The sequence below is a fragment of the Tachyglossus aculeatus genome, chromosome X1 (assembly GCF_015852505.1).
Source record: "Tachyglossus aculeatus isolate mTacAcu1 chromosome X1, mTacAcu1.pri, whole genome shotgun sequence".
In the NCBI taxonomy this organism is placed as follows: Eukaryota; Metazoa; Chordata; class Mammalia; order Monotremata; family Tachyglossidae; genus Tachyglossus; species Tachyglossus aculeatus.
This window is the reverse complement of record NC_052101.1, coordinates 45852506-45872531: the sequence shown is the minus strand read 5'-3', so window position 1 is coordinate 45872531 and position 20026 is coordinate 45852506. Positions and strand designations below refer to the sequence as shown.

The following is a 20026-nucleotide window of genomic DNA, read 5'->3' as shown; positions in this document are numbered from 1 at the left end:
CCCTTATTCTTACTCTCTCCCAGCCCCACAGCCCTTATGTACATATTCGTAATTTATTTATTTATATTAATATTTGTCTCCTCTTCTAGACTGTAACATCTTTTTGGCAAGGGAACATGTCTGTTATATTGTACTCTCCTGAGCATTTAGTACAGTGCTCTGTTCAGAGTAAGCACTCAATAAATATGATTGATAACTAAAAGCTTCTAAAGGCGTTGACATTTTGAAACCATAAATATGCAGAGAAAAATGTGGAGGAATAATAAACAATCTACAATACTTGTTGCCCTGCCTGTCTCTCCAGCTGAAAGAATGCCTTTCTACAGGGCACTCCTGTTCATGTGATGGATATTACAGACTGCTATTTATTCTTGTTGCTACCCTCCATTTTATTGAGCTTATTTTGCCAGTCAAGCTGCATTCTTATGTACCTACTCCTAAGGAGAAAAGGTAGGAATGTGTCCAGAGGAGCTCAATAATCTAGCTCACCCAATGACGTTTTACCTAGACCACTTAATCAAATGCATTGCCATCTGCCTAAGAAAGGATGAGGCAAATCTGACTAGTTTTGGCTTTAGGTAATGGTTGTTGGTCTCTAAAGTGCAGGGGAGAATAATGAGTAAAGTTTTCTTTCCCTTTTTAAGTGTTACTTAGTTCTTTCCTGGGATCTTCCTGCCATTCCCCCCCTTCCCCTAGTGGGCCTTTGCTGCTAGGACTGAGTGTCTGCTTCAAAAAGTTGAATTAATTCACAGTACCATGTCCTTTTTCCTGTTCAGAGTTATTTTTATTATTAATAATAAATAATAAATAAATTATTATTAATAATAATGATGATGATGATATGGTATTTAAGTGCTTACTGTGTGTCAAGCATTGTTCTAAGCTCTGGGTTAAATACAAACTAATTAGGTTGGACAAAGTCCATGTCCCATACGGGGCTCACAGTCTTTATCCCCATCTTAAAGATGAGGTAACTGAGGTCCAGAGAAATGAAGCAGATTGCACAAGACTTCACATTAGACAAGTACCAGAGCCGGGGTTAGAACCCAGGTCCTTCTGACTCTCAGACCCAGGCCCTTTCCACTAGGTCTCAAGTTCAGAAATGGGTGCTGGATCCAGGAGCTTTAGCATGGGCAGTTTAATGTTTACGAGGTGTGTGTGTGTGTGTGTGTGTGTGTGTATGTGAGAAAGAGAGAGAAAGAAAGAGAGAGATTGTGATGATAATGGTATTTAAGCGCTTGCTATGTGTCAAGCACTGTTCTAAGTGCTGGGGTAGATATATGCTAACCAGGTTAGTCACAGTCCTTGTCCCACATTCATTCATTCAATTGTATTTATTGAGCATGGGGCTAGCATGAGGTACCTACAGATGAGGTAACTGAGGCCCAGAGAAGTGAAGTGACTTGCCCAAGGTCATATGGCAAACAAATGGCATAGTTGGGATAAGAGCCCAGGTCCTTCTGACTCACAGGCCCGGGCTTTGTCCACTAGACCATGTTGTGAGCCATGCTATGATCCTTGTGGAAGGATCAGGAGTCATTTAATGTTGGCTGAAGTTTCCCTGAAAGAGCTGACACCATATATTGGTACTTGAAATTCCAGGTTGACAGTCATTCCTCATCTAATCCTCTGTTGTATCCAATTATTACCAGATTATTACTATTGTTACTATTATTAGTATGTGTCCAGCACTGTTCTCAGCGCTGAGGTAGTACAGGGAAGTCCTTAGACAACGTATTTCCAACTTTCTTGGCACTCATATGTGTAATTAAACATAAAGACATTTCAACTTAAGTGGTCAAAATAAATATTTGTGTCCTTCAATAGAGTGTAAGATCCAAGGGACAAGGAATATGTTGTTTCTTAATTGTATACTTGCCAAGCATCTTGAACAGTATACCGCACAAGGTGGATGCTCAATGAATGCTACAGTTACTACTATTATTATTCTAAAGGACACCATCAATCGGTAGTATTTAGTGAGCGCTTACTGAGTGCAGAATACTCTATTAAGCACTTGGGAGAGTAAAATATAACATTAAGTAGACATATTCCCTGCCCACAATGAGCTTCCAGTCTAGAAGATGAGCAGGCATTAATATATTATGGGTATGTACATAAGTGCTCTGGGGCTGAGGGCTGAATAAAGGTGCAAATCCAAGTACAAGGGTAATGCAGAAGGGAGTGGGAGGAGAGGAAATGAGGGCCTAGGTGGGGAAGGCCTCCTGGAGGAGATGAGCCTTCAATAAGGCTTTGAAGGTAGGGAGTGGTTTCCTTCGCCTGGACACTAGCAGAAATGACACATCACTTTGCTTTCTCACTTCTGCACTGCACAGAGGTGGAAAGTTTCCAAAACATTTATTTGCTGAATTAGTGATCTACCCCCTAATGCCACGTGTCTTTTTTCATACAGATTAATCCTGGGAGCAAGGCAGCACTGGCTAATCTTTGTCCAGGAGATGTCATCCTGGCAATTAATGGAGAGAGCACAGAATATATGACCCACCTGGAAGCCCAAAATAAGATCAAAGGATGCATGGACTACCTGTTGCTGTCAGTGAACAGGTAAGCATAGTTAGGTATGGCAAACACACAGCTGGTCATTGTGTGGCCACTGGAGGGACAGAATCCATTTGTCCCTGTAATAATAATAATAATAATTATGGTATTTGTTAAGCACTTACTATGTGCCAGGCACTGTACTAACTGCTGGGATGGATATAAACAAATAAGGTTGGACACAGTCCCTTGTCCCAAGTGGGGCTCACAGTCTCAATCCCCATTTTACAGATGAGGTAACTGAGGCACAGTGAAGTGACTTGCCCAAGGTCATACATCAGGCAAGTGGTGGAGACAGGATTAGAACCCATGACCTTCTGATTCCCAGGCCTGTGCTCTATCCACTACACCACACTCCTTAGATATGGGGGATCTGTGTAATACCACAATTATTATATTTTTGTTAGGGGAATTAGTTTAGAGTTGCTTCAGCTCAAATGAGGTCATTGTTAACCTTGGAGAGAGTGGTCTCAGTGGAGTCAAGGATGAGGAAATTGGACTGAGAAGCATTGAGGCTTAGTGAATAGAGAACATGAGCCTGGGAGTCAGAAGGACCTGGGTTCTAATTCCAGCTTTGCCACATGTCTGCTGTGTGACCTTGGGCAAGTCACTTTTCTGGGCTTCAGTTACCTCGTCTGTAAACTGGGGATTAAGAATGTAAGCCCCACGTGGGACAGGGGCTGTGTCTAATGTGATTAACTTGTATCTATCCCAGTGCTTAGAACAGTGATTGGCACATAGTAAGTGCTTAACAGGTACCATTATTATTATTATTATTATTGTAGACAGTCAAGAAAAATGTTGGAGGATGGGAAGTGGAGGCAGAAGTTGTACAGCAACCCTATCTGGGAGTTTGGACAGGAATATAAGCTCATTATGGGTGGATAATGATACAATACAGCTAATTTTGCTGCCTTGTATTCTCCCAAGGGCTTCACACTGCAGCCTTGCCTGCTGCTGGCAGAACTATAAAGGATTGGCAAAGGTTCAGCTTGTGTTTCCGCACTATAGCTTTCCTGAGGAGATACCGAGTCTCGACTCATCCCCGTAGGCAAGGACTCCCTCCCTCCCACAGCCCATCTGTCAATGCTGTCCTTTCACTGAGGAGAAGGTCTCATTGGAAAAATTCTTGCTTTGTCGGGAATGGAACTGGCAGCTATGGTGGGGGGGTCCTGGTCGGGGCCGAAGGTTTCATTTAAAAGTTTGTGCCTATAATCTCTGGTCCTCTAGGGTGAGAAATTGCCCAAGGAGACTGGCGGAATGGACTGAGGAGGTTGGTGAGACAGGCTTGGTTTTGTTAGGTTTGGTCTGTTGAGAGGAGAGTGTCTACTCAGTGGAAAGGAATGAAAAATGGTTAGATTGTAAATTCTTTTGTAAGACTGTCAGCTCCTCAAGGACAAGGATTGTCCTTTAATCTACTCCCCCATTCAATCCGTCATATTCACTGTGCGCTTACTGTGTGCAAAGCACTATGTTAAGCGCTTCAGACCCCCAAGCACCTGGGACAGAGCACACTATACTGATAATAATAAGCTATTGATGCCTGTCTAGTTGCTTTGTTTTACTTTGTTGTCTATCTCCCCCCTTCTAGACTGTGAGCCAAATGTTGGGTAGGGATTGTCTCTGTTGCCGAATTGTACTTTCCAAGCACTTAGTACAGTGCTCCGCACACAGTAAGTGCTCAATAAATATGATTGCATGAAGGAATATTAATAATAATGATAATAACTGTGGTACTTAAGGGCTTTCTATGTGTAAGCTGCTAGTGGGCGGTGAATATGTCGACCAACTCTGTTGTACTTTTCCAAGTGTACAATGTTCAGCACGCAGTAAGCACTCAATATATTAGGGGCAGTGTGTCTGGTGAATAGATCAGGGGCCTGGGAGTCTGAAGGACCTAGGTTCTAATCCTGGCTCTGCCACGTATCTGTTGTGTGACCTTGGGCATATCACTTAACTTCTCTGTGCCTCAGTTCTCTCATCTGTAAAATGGGGATTGACTGTGAGTCCCATATGGGACATGGACTGTGTCTAATCTGATTAGCTTGAATTTATCCCAACACTTAGTACAGTGCCTGGCATGTAGTAAGCACTTAAATGCCATAAAAAATATACACTATTGGTTGATTGCCAAGCACTGTGCTAAATACTGAGTTGAGCAAATTGGACAGTTTCTGTCACATTTGGGGCTCTGAGTCTAAGAGGGAGGAAGTACAGCTATTTAATCCCCAATTTACAGATGAGGTGACAGGTGATTTCAATCAATCAAGCGTTGGAGGAGAATCAGCGTGACCTAGTGACAAGAACACCTAGTGACAAGAACACAGGACTGGGAGTCAGGAGGCCTGGATTCTAATTCTGGCTCTGTCACTTGCCAGCTGTGTGACCTCAGTTCAGTTCTCTGTGTCAGTTTCTACTTCTGTAAAATGGGGATTGAATGTGCTCTGCCTCAGATTGTGAGTCCCATGTGGGACAGGGGCTGTGTTTGATCTGATTGTGTTGTATCTACCCTAATGCTTAGCACAGTGTTCGGCACAAAGGAAGTGCTTAACAAATATGATTTTTCTTTAAGAGAATTAAAATAGCTGATTCAGCTAATGAAATCATTAGTAACCTTGGAGAGAGAGGTCTCCGTGAAGTCAAGATTCTAGACTGCCAAGAAAAATGTTGGAGGACATGAAATGGAGGCAGTAATTGTACAGCAACTCATTTTAGGAGATTTGGAAAGGAGGCTTGTTATGGGCAGGGAACATATCCGCTCATTCTGTCATATTGTACTCTTCCAAGGACTCAGTACAAAGCTGTGAACATAGTAAACACTTAATACCATTGATAGATTAAATGACTGGGTGGAGGAGGGAGATAGGGCCTTAGCTGCATGGTGCAGTAGGGACCATAGAAGACTTTTTTTTTTTAGGGTAGGGGAGAGGTGAAAGTATATGGAGGCAAAGAAGAAGACTCCATCAGAGAGTGAGTGGTCATAGATGGTGGACAGGGAGTGAAGAAGAGTGGGCTCAAGTGTTTTTAGAGGGAAAAAGAGATGGGGTCAGAGGCACAAATGGAAGGGGTAGATTTTGGAAGCAGGTAGGAGATCTCTTAGAAGGAGAAGAGCACCACCAAAGGCTTTGAACTGATCTGACCACTTCGGTGAGAGTTCAGATCTGGTTTTGGGGTCGAGACTTCTTAGCTGTTCTTCATGTTAGAAGGTGACACTCTTGGTTGTGAGATTGCACCAGGGCATCCTCTAGGCTGTAAGGTCACTGTGGGCAAGGAATGTGTGTGTTTCATTGTTATATTGTACTCTTCCAAGCACATAGTGCAGTGCTCTGCACACAGTAAGCACTCAATAAATATGATTGACTGGTTGCGGGGGTGATTGGGAGCTGGAGAGGTGAGAGAGAGAGAGAGATCTTTGTAAACTCACAACTCATCCCTTTGATTTTCTCCCAGAAATATGTTTTTACGAGGAGGACCTAATAGAGAATAAAAGATATGTTTAGGATTAGTCATCATCCTGGTTGTAAAATTTATTAAGGACTTAGTGTGTGCAGAGTGCTGTACTAAGTGGAAAACATGCATATGAGGATTAGACGCAATCTCTGACCCCTAAGAAGCTCATATTCTAAGAATAAAGAATTCATGACGGATACTAAGGAAAGATGAAATGATTAAATTCATTCACTCATTCAATCTTATTTATTGAGTGCTTACTGTATGCAGAGCACTGTACTAAGCGCTTGGGAAGTACAAATTAGTGACATATAGAGATGGTCCCTACCCAACAATGGGCTCACAGTCTAGAATCACAATCAATGGTATTTATTCGGCACTTACTGTGGGCAGAGCACTGTACAACAGAGTTGGTAGATGCAGTCTCTGTCCACAAGAAACTTGCAGTCTGTAGGGGAAGATGGACATTAAAATAGATTATGGAGAGTGGAAATAGTAAAACAAATAAGTTAGGAACAATGACTTAGATTGTTGAGCTCCATGTGGGCCAGGGACTGTGTCCAACCCGATTAACTTCTATCTATTGCAGTGCTTAGAACAGTGCCTGATACACAGTTAAGCACTTGAATACCATATGTATTAACAATGATAAATACAATAAGAACAAGGGATACAGTGGCTAAAGGAACAGAGTTTCAGGCTCCTCGTGTCTGTCAGTCCAAAAGTCACCGTAGTCACAGTTAACCCAACATCCTATAAGTTGAGCAAGTCTCTTATTAAGAATTGTGGTGTTTTATTAGTCACTCTCTCTGTGCCAAGCACTTTACTAAGCACTGGGGTAGATACAAGATAATCAGACCAGACACAATCCCTGGCCCACCTAGGGCTCACAGTGTAAGTAGAATGGAGAACTGGTGTTGAATCACAATTTGACAGATTAGGAAACTGAGGCACAGGGAAGTTAAGTGACCTGCCCAAGGTCACCCAGCAGGCAGTTGGAGGAGTTGGGATTTGAACCCAGGTCCTCTGAACCCCACAGGGCTTTACTATTTCCACTAGGCCACATCTCTCCTAGGCCAGATCAGGAGCTGATGGGAAATCCCAATGGCATGAGGGACGGTCACCTTCCTTCCAAACCGCTGTTGTTGTCTGCAGGGTGAAGCAAGGGTTGATGGGATTTCCCGATAATGGGGAGACTGGACAGCTTCTCTTCCGAGCTGCAGGCCTCACTGGTCTGGGGTCAAGCCATCACCACGGTTGAGCCACCCGCTGCCTGGTCCTTTCCAGCAGCTCTCTGGACACTTCTTGTCCCTTGCCTTCTTGAGGAACCCATCTTATGACCAATCTTCCCGAGTATTTAGAAGAGAAAGCAGGATCTGCCACAAGGGACACTCAGGGCCCTCACTTTTCTTTGGCTCAAAAAGAAAAAAAACCCGCTAGTCCAATTTTTCTTTTTAAACAGAAAACAGCTGATGTTCTCCTTGTTTTTCAGCCCTTAGAGTTAGGCCTTCATAAAAACTGTGTTCCATTAGTAAAGTAACCTTAGCAGACCATTCGGTTTTGTTTCCATTAGTGAGAGGTATTTTTAGAGGACAGACAACCCCTCAGCCCCCGTAACCGCAGAGGTAAAGCTGGGGCTCAGGTTTTATGACAGGCTGGAGTCTGTCCACATGGCTGTTTACCAGCTGGGGAGGCAGCATGTAGCTGCTGGGCATTCTCGGTCCCAGTCTGTGGATGGGTCCCCATTGTCATGGGGACGGAGAGTAGGTGACAATGTTTTCCCGACACACATGTGCAGCGGGGAACTTAGGGGTTGGGCAGGAAAGCAACCCATGTGTTTGAATTCAATGGGGCAAATTCCCTTTCTGGGGCACAGAAAAAAGTTCACCCCCTCTGCCTTCACCCTCCTCTGTGCTGTCCCTGCCCCCCTTAACTGTCCAGTCCCCCCGCTTTGTGAACCACAGCATAAACCTGGAGTTCAGCTGCAGTTGGCTGGTCTGATTATTATTCCTTGCTTGGCTGCTCATTCTGAGAGAGGCCTCATCAACCTCTCTTGGGCTGGGTCTCCTCTGGCTCATGTGGTGAAAGGGGGTGTGCTGTTGTGTGTGTGTGTGTGTGTGTGTGTGTGTGTGTGTGTGTGTGTGTGTGTGTGTGTGTGTGTGTGTCGGGGGTATCCATCCAAGCACCTTGGGACCCGTCTGGCCGGCAAGGCCCTTCCTTTCTCCTCCTTCAACCTCCTGGGGAGTCCCACTTCTCTACCCTGGTAGAGCCCTCCTCTCTGGACTGGGCACTAGGGATCTGAATGCCAGGGGTCAGACCCCTCCCACCCCGGACCAACCCCTAATAATAATAATAATAATTGTGGTATTTAAGTGCTTACTCTGTGCCAGGCACTATATTAAGCACTAGGGTAGATACAAGGTAATTGGGTTGGACAACAAAGGGATCACAGCCTTATTCTAGACTGTGAGCCCACTGTTGGGTAGGGACTGTCTCTACATGTTGCCAACTTGTACTTCCCAAGTGCTTAGTACAGTGCTCTGCACACAGTAAGTGCTCAATAAATATGATTGATTGATTAATCCCCACTGAGAAAACTGAGGCCCAAGAAAGTGAAGTGACTTGCCCAAGGTCACACAGCAGACAAGTGGAGAAGCCAGGAATAGAACCCAGATCCTTCTGACTCCCAGATCCGTGCTCTGTCCACTAAGCCACACTCCTTTCTTCCTGGCCATCAGTGAAGCTGCTGCCACAAAGGGCATCATAACATCTGCCAGCTCATCTTGGGCAAGCCGCGGCCTGGGGGGTTTGGTGGTCCTCATTGTGCTCGTACGTGGACTCGGTCTCTTTCACCCAGGGAGAGAAGCTGCTATCTCATCACATTGTTTGCTCTTCAGAAGAGATGGTGAAATCCCACCTTGCCCAAGAACTCTCTGTAATCCCACCCACAACCCACAAACATTTCTTGCCTGCAATCTACCAAAATAAATGAGTTCTTGGCTGTTCAATGATCTGCTCTCACAAGACGGGGATTAGCACAAGATTGTTTAAAACAAGGAGCCATTTCAAACTGAATTGTACATTCCAAGCACTTAGTACAGTGCTCTGCAAACTGTAAGCACTCAATAAATATGAGTGAATGAATGAAAAGTGTTTCAACAAATGTTCCTCCAGATATACAATCTAAAACATATTATGAATTATATTAATATCACTCTACTCTAGATTGTAAACTCATTAAGGGCAAAGAACATGTTTACTAGTTCTGCATTGTACTCTCCCAAGCGCTTAATACAGTGCTCTGCACATAGTAAGTGCTCAATAAACACCACTGGCTGATACCCTGATACCCTGGTAAGCTTCCCCTCTGAACGCCAAGCTCATCGCAGCCGTCACTTCTGGACTCTTAATAATAAGAAGAATTGTGGTATTCATTAAGCACTCACTATGCGCCAGGCACTGCACAAATTGCTGGGGTGGATGCCAGCTAACCAGATCAAACCCAGTCCCCGCCCCACAAGGGGCTCGCCCATCTCTGTCCCCATTTTGCAGGTGAGGTAACCAAGGCACGGAGAAGTGAAGGGACTTGCCCGAGGTCACACAGCAGACAAGTAAATGTCAGCCTAGTGAACAGTAGCTAAAACACATTAGGGAAACTCCTGATTTATACTCAGGGATCGTTTGCCGTGAGTTCTTTGTACGTGAGGTCTGCAGTGAGTTTTTTTCTCCTGCTCCCCCCTAAACCCCCGCACCCTACCTCCTTCCCCTCCCCACAGCACCTGTATATATGGTTGTACAGATTTATTACTCTGTTTATTTGACTTGTACATATTTACTATTCTATTTATTTTATTTTGTTAATATGTGTTGTTTTGTTGTCTGTCTCCCCCTTCTAGACTGTGAGCCCGTTACTGGGTAGGGACCGTCTCTATCGTCTCTATATGTTACCAACTTGTACTTCCCAAGCGCTTAGTACAGTGCTCTGCACACAGCCAGCGCTCAATAAATACGATTGACTGACTGACACTGGCTGATTGATTACCCCTCTAGACTGTAAGCTGTTTGTGGGCAGGGAACACGTCTACGAAATCTGTAGTCTCCCAAGCACAGTGCCCTGCACACTGTAAGCGCTCAATAAATGCCCTGGATGATGCTGCTGAGGAGGTAGATCCCCAGGATATCCAGCAGGGGGTACAGGGGTATTTTTCATTTTGAGAGAAGGGACAGACGTGAAAGTGCTCTGCACACGAGCATTCAATAAATATGATTGAATGAATGGAGGATTCTCTGATTATATCATTTCATACATTCATTCATTCATTCAATCGTATTTATTGAGCGCTTACTGTGTGCAGAGCCCTGTACAAAGCGCTTGGGAAGTACAAGTCGGCAACAGATAGAGATGTTCCCTACCCAACAACAGGCTCACAGTCTAGAAGGGGGAGACAGACAACACAACAAAACATGTAGACAGGTGTCAAAATTGTCAGAACAAATAGAATTAAAGCTATATGCACATCATTGACAAAATAAATAGAATAGTAAATATGTACAAGTAAAATAGAGTAATAAATTTGTACAAATATATATATGCAAGTGCTGTGGGGAGGGGAAGGAGATAGGGCAGGGGGGGATGGGGAGGAGGAGAGGAAAAAGGGGGCTCAGCCTGGGAAGGCCTCCTGGATTTCCCAGTCCCATCAACCCTATGGCTTCTCTTAACCCTTGATAATAATAGTAAAGATAGTATTTGTTAAACACTTACCAAACACTGTACTTGACTGTTCTGTTCTTAACTTCAGCACTTTTGTAGGATGTATTTTTATATGTAAATTCAATTTCTGTGCAGCTATGACCTCCTGATATATTTTTGCCCTTTTCTGTTACATCCTTGCTTTTCCTCCTACTCCCACTATGTAAAGTGTAAAGGAAACAGGGCTGGGAACCAAGAGATCTGTGTTCTAATCCCAGCTCTGCCACTTTGCCTGCTGTGTGACCTGAGGCAAGTCTCTTCACTTCTCTGGACCTCAATTTCCTCATCTGTAAAATGGGGATTCAATACCTCTTCTCCCTCCCCATTAGACTACGAGTCCCAGGGCAGACAAGGACTGTGTTTGAGCTGATTATATTGTCTCTAGTCCAGTGCCCAGCACAATGCTTGACACCTAGTGCTCAACAAATCCCACAATTATTATTATTATAATTGTTATTAATATTAGACTGTAAGTTCCCTCTAGACGGTAGGCTTATCATGGGCAGGGAACGTGACTGCCAAATCTGTTATATTGCTCTCTCCTAAGTGCTTAGTACAGTGCTCTGCATATAGTAAGCACTCAATAAATACAATTGAGCAAGTGATTGATTCTTGAGAGTGGAGATTAGGCATCTTACTTTTTAAATATTCTCCTAGATGCCTTGTTGTCGTCAGTAGGTGCTCAGTAAATTCCACTGATTGGTAAGTGGGAAAGAGGAAGGGGAGAAGATGAGAGAGGGGAGGAAACACCACCCCATCACCTCTGCTGCAGCCACCACGTCCAGCCAGCGTGCATCTCTTTGCCCTTTATTTCCCCTATCTGCCCTCTCCTCTGCATCAACTATGACATTGGCCATGCACTTTGCACTTGGCCTAAGCACTTTAATACTCATCCCAGCCCACAGCTTTTTGTTGTTGTTTTATGCCATCAGTCGAGTCATGCCGGACTCATAGTGACACTGTCTCTCCCAGAATGCCCCACTTCCATCTGCAATCATTCTGGTAGTGGATCCATAGCGTTTTCTTGGTAAAAATACGGAAGTGGTTTACCATTGCTTCCTTCTGAGTAGTAAACTGAGTCTCCACCCTCGACTCCCATGTCACTGCTGCCCAGCACGGATGAGTTTTGACTTGTAGCAGATTGCCTTCCTCTTTCTAGCCACTGCCCAAGTTAGGAATTGAAATGGATATGCCTCTGCTTGACTCTCTTTCCTGTAGTCTAGACTGGTAGAGTACTGGAAACTCTCCAGGTGCAACAGAGGTGAGCCCTACAGTACTTACATATATATCCTTCTACTCAACTACTTTCCCTATCTGCATTTTATTTTAATATCTGTCTCCCCGTATATACTATAAACTCCCTGTGGGCAAAGATTGTGTCTACAAACTCTATTATATTGTCTTTTCCTGAGTCCTTAGTACCCAGTTTGGCTCTCAGTTGGGGCTCACATGTGGGATAGTGGATAGAGCACAGGCCAGGGAATCAGAAGGACCTGGTTTCTAATCCTGGCTCTGCCACTTGTCTGCTGTAGGACCTTAAGGAAGTCACTTAGCATCTCTGTGTCTCTGTTCCCTTATCTGTAAAATGGGGATTAAGACTCTGGACCTTATGTGGGGCAGGGACTGTGTTCAACCTGATTAGCTTGTATTAGCTTCAGAACAGTGCCTGGCACATAGTAAGTATTAACAAATACCACAGTTGTTATTTTTATCAGTCATAGTAGTAAATACCATTGATTGATATTGACTGATTAGCTTCCAACACTAGCCTGGGACAGCCAGCTGGGCCTGAGTGGCCGACGGCCTGGGTGTCCGGAATTTGCCGGGCCACCAGTCACCACTCCAGCTACATGTCATTTACAGGAAGAAGAAGCAGTTCTTCAATCAGTGACACTTATTGAGTGCTTACTGTGTGCACAGCACTCTACTACGTGTCTGGGTGAGTACAATACAACAGAGTCAGCCCACTCGCTCCCTGCCCACAATGAGCTTACAGTCTTGAAGTCTGAAACCTAACCAGATTTCAAAGCCATTGCCCCACCCAGGAACAGAGAACCCTGGGAGAATTGCAGGGTTACATTGACAAAAGCTTTGAATGAAGGTTTGGGTGAGTTCACCATCTGGACCAATTAAGCTGGAGGATACATCCTACTGATAAATAATTCAAGGGAGAAAGTTTCAGGCTGGACCCCTGTTAATCATTCTGAAACCTGTTTTTGAAAAGGAAGGTTCCAGATGAAATGATGATGAATAGGGTGTTTGTCGCTGCAGAAGTTTCCACTGTGCCGATTCCAAACAGTTAATTTCCTAGTTGAGATGAGTCGAGGCATGTGCGTGTGCATGCATGCACGTGTGTGTGTGTTTGTATGTAAGTGTGTAATGGGACCTGGAACTACCAAACAGATCCAGGAGTTAGAGGAAAGACTCCAGCTATGCCGGGGGTCCCTTGTTTTGGCAGCTGAATGCTAATCATGCCCAGAATATTGAAACCAAATGGCCAGGAAGAAACGGCTCGCAATTCATCCTCTGTTCTCTGAGGTTATTTCTCTTCCCTGAGAGGCCATGGGTGGGGAGGGGAGCAGTTAGACAGTTGCAAATGTGTGTACCACATCGGTTGAAATTAAGCCCTCTTTTCTGCTTGCTCAGTCTCTTCAAACAGCAGGCTGTTCCTCTGGGGTCAGAGGGCTCATCGTGGTCCTGTGGCTTGTAACTAGGCTGCCTATGTTATTTATTGTGAAAAACTGGGGCACTGGTATGCCATTCCATGCTCGAATGCTTGGGAGAGGGTGGGGATCGATGGGAGGAAGGGGGAGAAATACAAAGGCAGCATGAAGAAGCAGTATGACCTAGTGGAAAGAGCCTGGGCATCAAAGGACCTGGACTCTAATCCCAGCTCCACCACTTGTCTTCTGTATGACTTGGGGAAGACACTTAACTTCTCTTTGCCCCAGTTATCTCATCTGTAAAGTGGGGAATAAAGCTGTGAGCTCCATTTGGGACATGGGCTGTGTCAAACCTGATTATCTTGTATCAACCCCAGCACTTAGTATAGTGCCAGGTGCATAGTAAGCACTTAAGAAATACCATTTTAAAAAGGAAAAAGGCTTAAATCCCCCAGAATGCCTAAACAGCTATACTGCCCATCTCAGAATGAAGTGGGGGCCACCAGAGCATTCACCAGCCCAAACAAAGAAGTCCAACACTTTAAAATGGACACCAGTAGCTGGAGGACAGTGCCAGGGTGGTTGGCCGTTTAAGTTGCATGGTCCTGATTCTGTGAAATGAGGATAAATTTTTCTAAAATTGCACAAGACAGCTTACAACAATCTGGGACTGGTTAGCCAGGACAGCTTGTGATATCCTCTAGCGATACTATCCTTAATCCTGGATGTGTGTATGGAAAAGTGGCTTTGGTACATATTTGGGGAGGAAAAGCTAAAAGTCAGGGTTCTTGCAGGCCAAACTTGAAGGATGTGTAGCTGCTGCAGGATACGTGAATATATAAAGGGGACAGGTGGGAGTTGCCGTGGAAAGAGCAGGGATCTGGGAATTGGAACTTGGGCTCGGAAGGCCCCACTCTAGACTGTAAGCCCGTTGTGGGCAGGGAATGTGTCTGTCTTTGTATTGTGCTTTCCCAAATGCTTAGTACAGTGCTTCACACACGGTAAGTGCTCAATGAATACGATTGAATGAATGAATGAGTCCCAGCCCTGTAACTGACCTGCTGAGGGTGACCGGGGCAAGTCACTTAGCCTCTTTGTGAACTTAGTGTCCTTTGGTTCTTCAGTGCAATCAGTGAGCCAGATGCTCGTATAGTAAGCATGCTATGTGACCTTGGACAAGTCACTTCTTTATGCTTCAGTTCTCGTCTGTAAAATGGGGATTCAGTGCCTGTTCTCCCTCCTACCATGATTGGAGCCCCATGAGTGACAGGGACTGTGTCTGACCTGAAGTTCTTGCTGGGATAGCCCAGCATTTGACACATAGTAAGCATTTAACAAGTACTTAACGTACCACAGTTATTATTATCATTATATCATAGACCTCCAATAATTGATCTATTAAAAACTGAGACTGACCAGAGAGCATTTAATGGCAGGGAGTTGGGGTACCTGCAGAGACATTTGGAAAACTGAGTGGGGCACAGAGGATTAATCCTGGGTTCTAATTCCAGCTTGACTACACTCTTGCTGTGTGACCTTGGGCAAGTTACTTAACTTCTCTCTGTTTCAGTTCCCTCATCTGCTAAATGGGAATACAATGCTTGTTCTCCCTCCCCATTTGGGATCTTATTATCTTGTATCTACCCCAGTACTCAGTACAGTGCTTGGCACATAGTAAGCACTTAAATACTGCAATTATTATGATAATTGGGTCTGGGCTCTTGGCCACTCCTTCCATGAGGCCAATGGCAATCTCCTGAAAGGAAGAGTGTGGCTTCTCCAGTCCCTCATCTTGCTCCCAGGACGACTGTGTGAGGAGCCTTCCCTGACTAAACCCTCCTGTCCTCTCCCACTCCCTTCTGCATCCCTCTGACTTGCTCCTTTCATTCATCCTCCCTTCCGTCCCCACAACACGTATGTATGTACCTATAATATATTTATGTTCATTAAGGTCTATCTCCCCCTTCTGCGTGAGCTCATTGTGGGCAGGGAATGTACCTGTTGTTGTATTGTACTCTCTCAAGTGCTTAGTACAGTGTTTGCACACAGTAAGCGCTCAATAAATATGATTGAATAAATGCATGAGCTGATGGTCCCCGCCAGCTCCGAGCTGTGGCTTTGTTTCCATGACACCGATTGCCCTTCCGAGAGCCAGTCTTCTAGGAATAGTGAGCTCATGGCAAGAAGGAAGGAAGCCGGATCCAGAAGTGTTTCTCTGGAGACACCCCAATCCCGCCCACTGCACCAGATCCTCTGTGCTTCCCTCCCTGGCCCAGGGGGATTGGTGGCAGAGCAGAGGTGGAGGGGGGCTGGCCACTGAAAACAGGAATGCTGAGCTGCCTGAAGGCTTCTGGGGCCAGGGCCAAGTTTGTACCGGTCTGGGGACAACCCAACTGAAAAGTGTACCATCTGGAATTAAAGCAGACGAACGGCCTCTCCTAGTTGCCTTGCTTCCAACCTGGAGGGCATGAGTTCTGAGAAGGAGGCCAAGCAATTCCGGCGAGGCCTGAGTTTGGCACCAAAGGAGGAGAAACCAGGCTTGGAGGATTTCCCATTTCTCTCTTGTCCGCAACCTCTATTTCTCCCCTACTGCCTCTTCAGCTCTTCTGCATCACCTAAGCAGTGTGGTCTAGTGGAAAGACTTCTGGCCTGGGAGTCAGAGGAGCTGGGTTCTAATCTCAGCTCTTTCTCTTATCTGCTGTGTGACCTTGGACAATTCACTTAACTTCTTTGTGCTTCAGTTCCCTCACTTGCAAAATGGGGAGTAAAGACCCATTCTCCATCCTACTTGGACTGTGAGCCCCATGTGGTACCTGGTTATCTCGTTATTGTCACATAGAAAGTGCTTAACAAATACCATTACTATTATCTAATCATAGCTACTTACTCACCCCCAACCCCTACATCACTAAGGAACATATCATAAAACCCTGTTGCTCCCCACAATTTGTAATTAATTTTAGTGCCTGTCTCCCTTGCTAGATAGTAACCTCCTTGAGGGCAGAGTTCGACTATTTTTTTTTATTCTATTGTACTCTCCTAAGCACTTGGAACGGTGTTCTATACCCAGTTAGCACTCAATACTATTTTTTAAAATTTAAGTTTTTACTATGTGCCAGGCACTGTACTAAGCACTGGGGTGGATGCAAGATAATCAGGTTGGTTACAGTCCATGTCCCACATGGGGCTCACAATCTAAGTAGGCAGGAGAATGGGAAGAAGCAGCATGGCCTGGTGGATAGAGCATGGGCCCGGGAGTCAGAAGGACCTGGGTTCTAATCCCAGCTCCACCACTTATCTGCTGTGTGACCTTGGGCAAGTCACTTAACTTCTCTGGACCTCAGTTTCCTCATCTGTAAAATGGGGATTAAGACCATGTCCAATCTGATACATTTGTAACTATGCCAGAGCTTACTACCATGCTTGGCACATAGTAAGCACCTAACAAGTACCATAAACAAAACAAAATTTAAAAAAACAACAACAAAAAAGACAAGCATTTACTCCCTATTTTACAGATGAGGGAACTGAGGGACAGAGACTTTAAATGACTTGACCAAGGTCACACAACAGACACATGGTGGAGTTGGGATTAGAACCCAGGTCCTCTGACTCCCAGATCCTTCCCACTAGGCACACTGCTTCTCAATTGAATACTATGGATTGATGGACTGGACAGTTAAGAGTCGAGCAGTCTGAGCCCAGTGACTCCTGGAGTTCCCGTCCAGCTCTGGGATCATTTCCTCTCTTGTATTCTTCATTTAATAATGATGGCATTTAGCCAGTACTTCCTATGTGCTAAACAGTGAGCTAGATTCAAGACTATCAGATGGGCCACAGTCCCCCTCCCAAAGGGTCCCCAGGTCCATCTGAAGACCTTTTGACCATGGAGCGATTTGTAGCGGCTTCCTGAGGCCTTCTGAGGTGTGTATTTCCAGCTCCACTAGGGCAGACTGGGTCCCTCTCACACGGCACTCCCACTTGCAGGGGGCTGGATGCAGCTAGAGGGAGAGGACTAACAGTGTTGACCTTCAGGGTCTCCAGCCTCACCCACAGGAAAGCAAGGGGAACCCGGGTGTCCCATCTTTCCTGCCCACCCCTTCCCCCTCGGACCCAACACACACAAAGAATAGGCCAGGGGAGGGGTGGCAGAGCCTGTGATTCAGGGGGCTGAGGGAGTGGAGATTTCCTGTAACTTCAAGGCCCAGGAGCAAGCTCGCTGAGATGTGGGAGCATCTCTCTCTCTCTCAAAATATAATGTGATGCTTTTCACCACCAAGGCTCCTGTGACTGCCACTGTCAATTTCAGTGTGATCCTCTGCCAGGTTCTCCTCAGCAACCCTAAGCTCAGCCTGTGGTCAGATGGTCTCTTTGACCATCCTTTTAGTTTCTTGGCCTTCTCTGCACCCTCTTCCCCTTCCGTCCACCCCAACCTCAAGTGGAAGATTTGGGGCTCTAGCTCTTCCAGAAACAAGCTGACCAGTAAGATTCACGTGGCTGTTTCTTGTGATCTTGGGGCCTTGGTCTAGCAAGGCATCACCCTCCCACCACCCTTTACTCCCCCAGCCTTCCCACCTTCCAGATTTTCAAGGAGCCTGTGAAATATCACTGCTCAGTGCCTCCCTCATTTTCTCCATCCCCTGACCTTTCTCAGTGAAATGATGCCATTCTGTATTCACCAGCTTCCGAAAAGGATGGGCTTTTTTTCCCCGAGTTCCTTGGGTGGGAGGGCACTTTAGTCCCTGGGAGAAACCCACTAAGAAAATCATAGCTCAGCGGCAGAACCTTAACCTAGAAGGGTTAAGTTCCATTTGCCACTGTAGGTGGCACACCCAGCTCCTCCTGCACTTTAATAATCCCTCTCTCAACAAGGGAAAAAACATGGGGAAAGAAAATCCAGATTTTGCATCATTAATGTGGGGAGGAATGTCGTGCTGGAATTGTTCACTCAGTCTGTAAATCACTTGTTCATTCCCCTGATTTAACAGATACCCAGAGCTCTCAAATGGGAGGAAAACAGTCCCAGAGCTGGGTCTTGGGGGTGAGGGGTTTGGCCTCTGAACACCCTCCCAATCTTTAAGTATATTCATTCATTCATTTATTCATTCAATTGTATTTATTGAGCACTTACTCTGTGCAGAGCACTGTAGTAAGCTATTGGGAGAGTACAATACAACAGTAAGAAGTCACATTCCCTGCCCACAATGAGCTCACAGTCTAGAGTGTGAGACAGAAGTCGATACAAATAAATAAATTACAGATATGTACATAAGTGCTGTGGGGCTGGGAGGGGGGAAGAACTGAGAGAGCAAGTCAGAGCAACACAGAAAGGAGTGGGAGAAAAGGAAAGGAGGGGCTAAGTCTAGGAAGACCTGTTGAAAGAGATTTGCCTTCAGTAAGGTTTTGAAGCACGGGAGAGTCGTTGTCTGTCAGATTTGAGTAGGGAGGGTGTTCCAGGCCAGAGGCAGTACGAGGGCTAGGGGTCGCAGGTGCAATAGGCATGTGATTTAATCATAGCTCTGGGGGATCTGCCTAAGGTCGGAAGTCCTGTCCTGCTTTTGGTGAGGTCCGTCCCACATCCTGAAAGGTCAAAGGCAGGAGCCATGAAGGGAGCTGGGGATAGGTGACACTGTTCACAGACTTCAAAGCCAACAATAATTAATGCTGCAGCCGCCACCACAACCTGAACAAAACCAGTTTTTCTGGGTGTCTGCAGCAGGACCAGGGTAGGTAAATAGGTGGTGGGGTGGAGTCAGGGGGAAAGGGGGTGGGAGAAGTGTGTGTGTGTGTCCCCATCCATCTCCCTGTCTGTCCTTTTTCTTTGCCTTCATCCCTCTTCCTTTGCCTCTTCCCCTCTCTGTCCTTCTTCCAAGTTCCCAACTGCCCATAACTACATGGGCAGTCGGAATAGCTATGCCATTGCTGGCTGTGTGCATGAAGCCCTTATAATCAATCGGTGATATTGACTGAGTGTGTACTGTAAGCACAACACTGTACTAAGCACAGTAGGAGAGTACACTTTAGTGGAGTTAGTAGACACGATCCCTGCCCTCAAGGAGTCTAGGAGTTTGGAAGGAAGACATTAAAATAAATCTCAGATAGCAGAAGTGGTGGAGCATAAGGATATGCTTATATGTGGGGTGGGTGAGAATTCATGTGCTTTAGGGGAATAACGTGTATAGGCAATGCAGTAAAGAGAGTGACTAGGGTAGGGAAATGAGAAGTTAGGGTATGGTTCTTGGAGGAACTGTGATTCAGGTAGGACTTTGAAGATGGGGAGAGAGGTGATCTATCAGACATGAACGGGGAGGGAACTCCAGGAAAGAGGGAAGGCATAGGCAGCATGAGAAGCAGTGTGGCTTAGTGGCAAGAGCATGCGCTTGAGAATCAGAGGTTGTGGGTTCTAATTCTGGCTCCACCACTTATCAGCTGTTTGACTTTGGGCAAATCACTTAACTTTTCTGTGCCTGTTACCTCAACTGTAAAATGGGACAATCAATCAATCAATCGTATTGAGCACTTACTGTGTGCAGAGCACTGTACTAAGCAATTGGGAAGTACAAGTTGGCAACACATAGAGACGGTCCCTACCCAACAGTGGGCT

General features: G+C 45.5%; 1 protein-coding gene across 1 annotated transcript in view; it reads left to right on the top strand.

Annotated features, from left to right (window-relative positions):
* Positions 1-20026, top strand: part of PDLIM4 (PDZ and LIM domain 4) — a 146149-nt gene that overhangs the window by 48214 nt on the left and 77909 nt on the right. The window contains exon 2 of the mRNA XM_038772833.1: positions 2414-2565. Coding sequence (XP_038628761.1) covers positions 2414-2565 — 152 coding nt within the window. The remainder of the gene's footprint in view (positions 1-2413; positions 2566-20026) is intronic.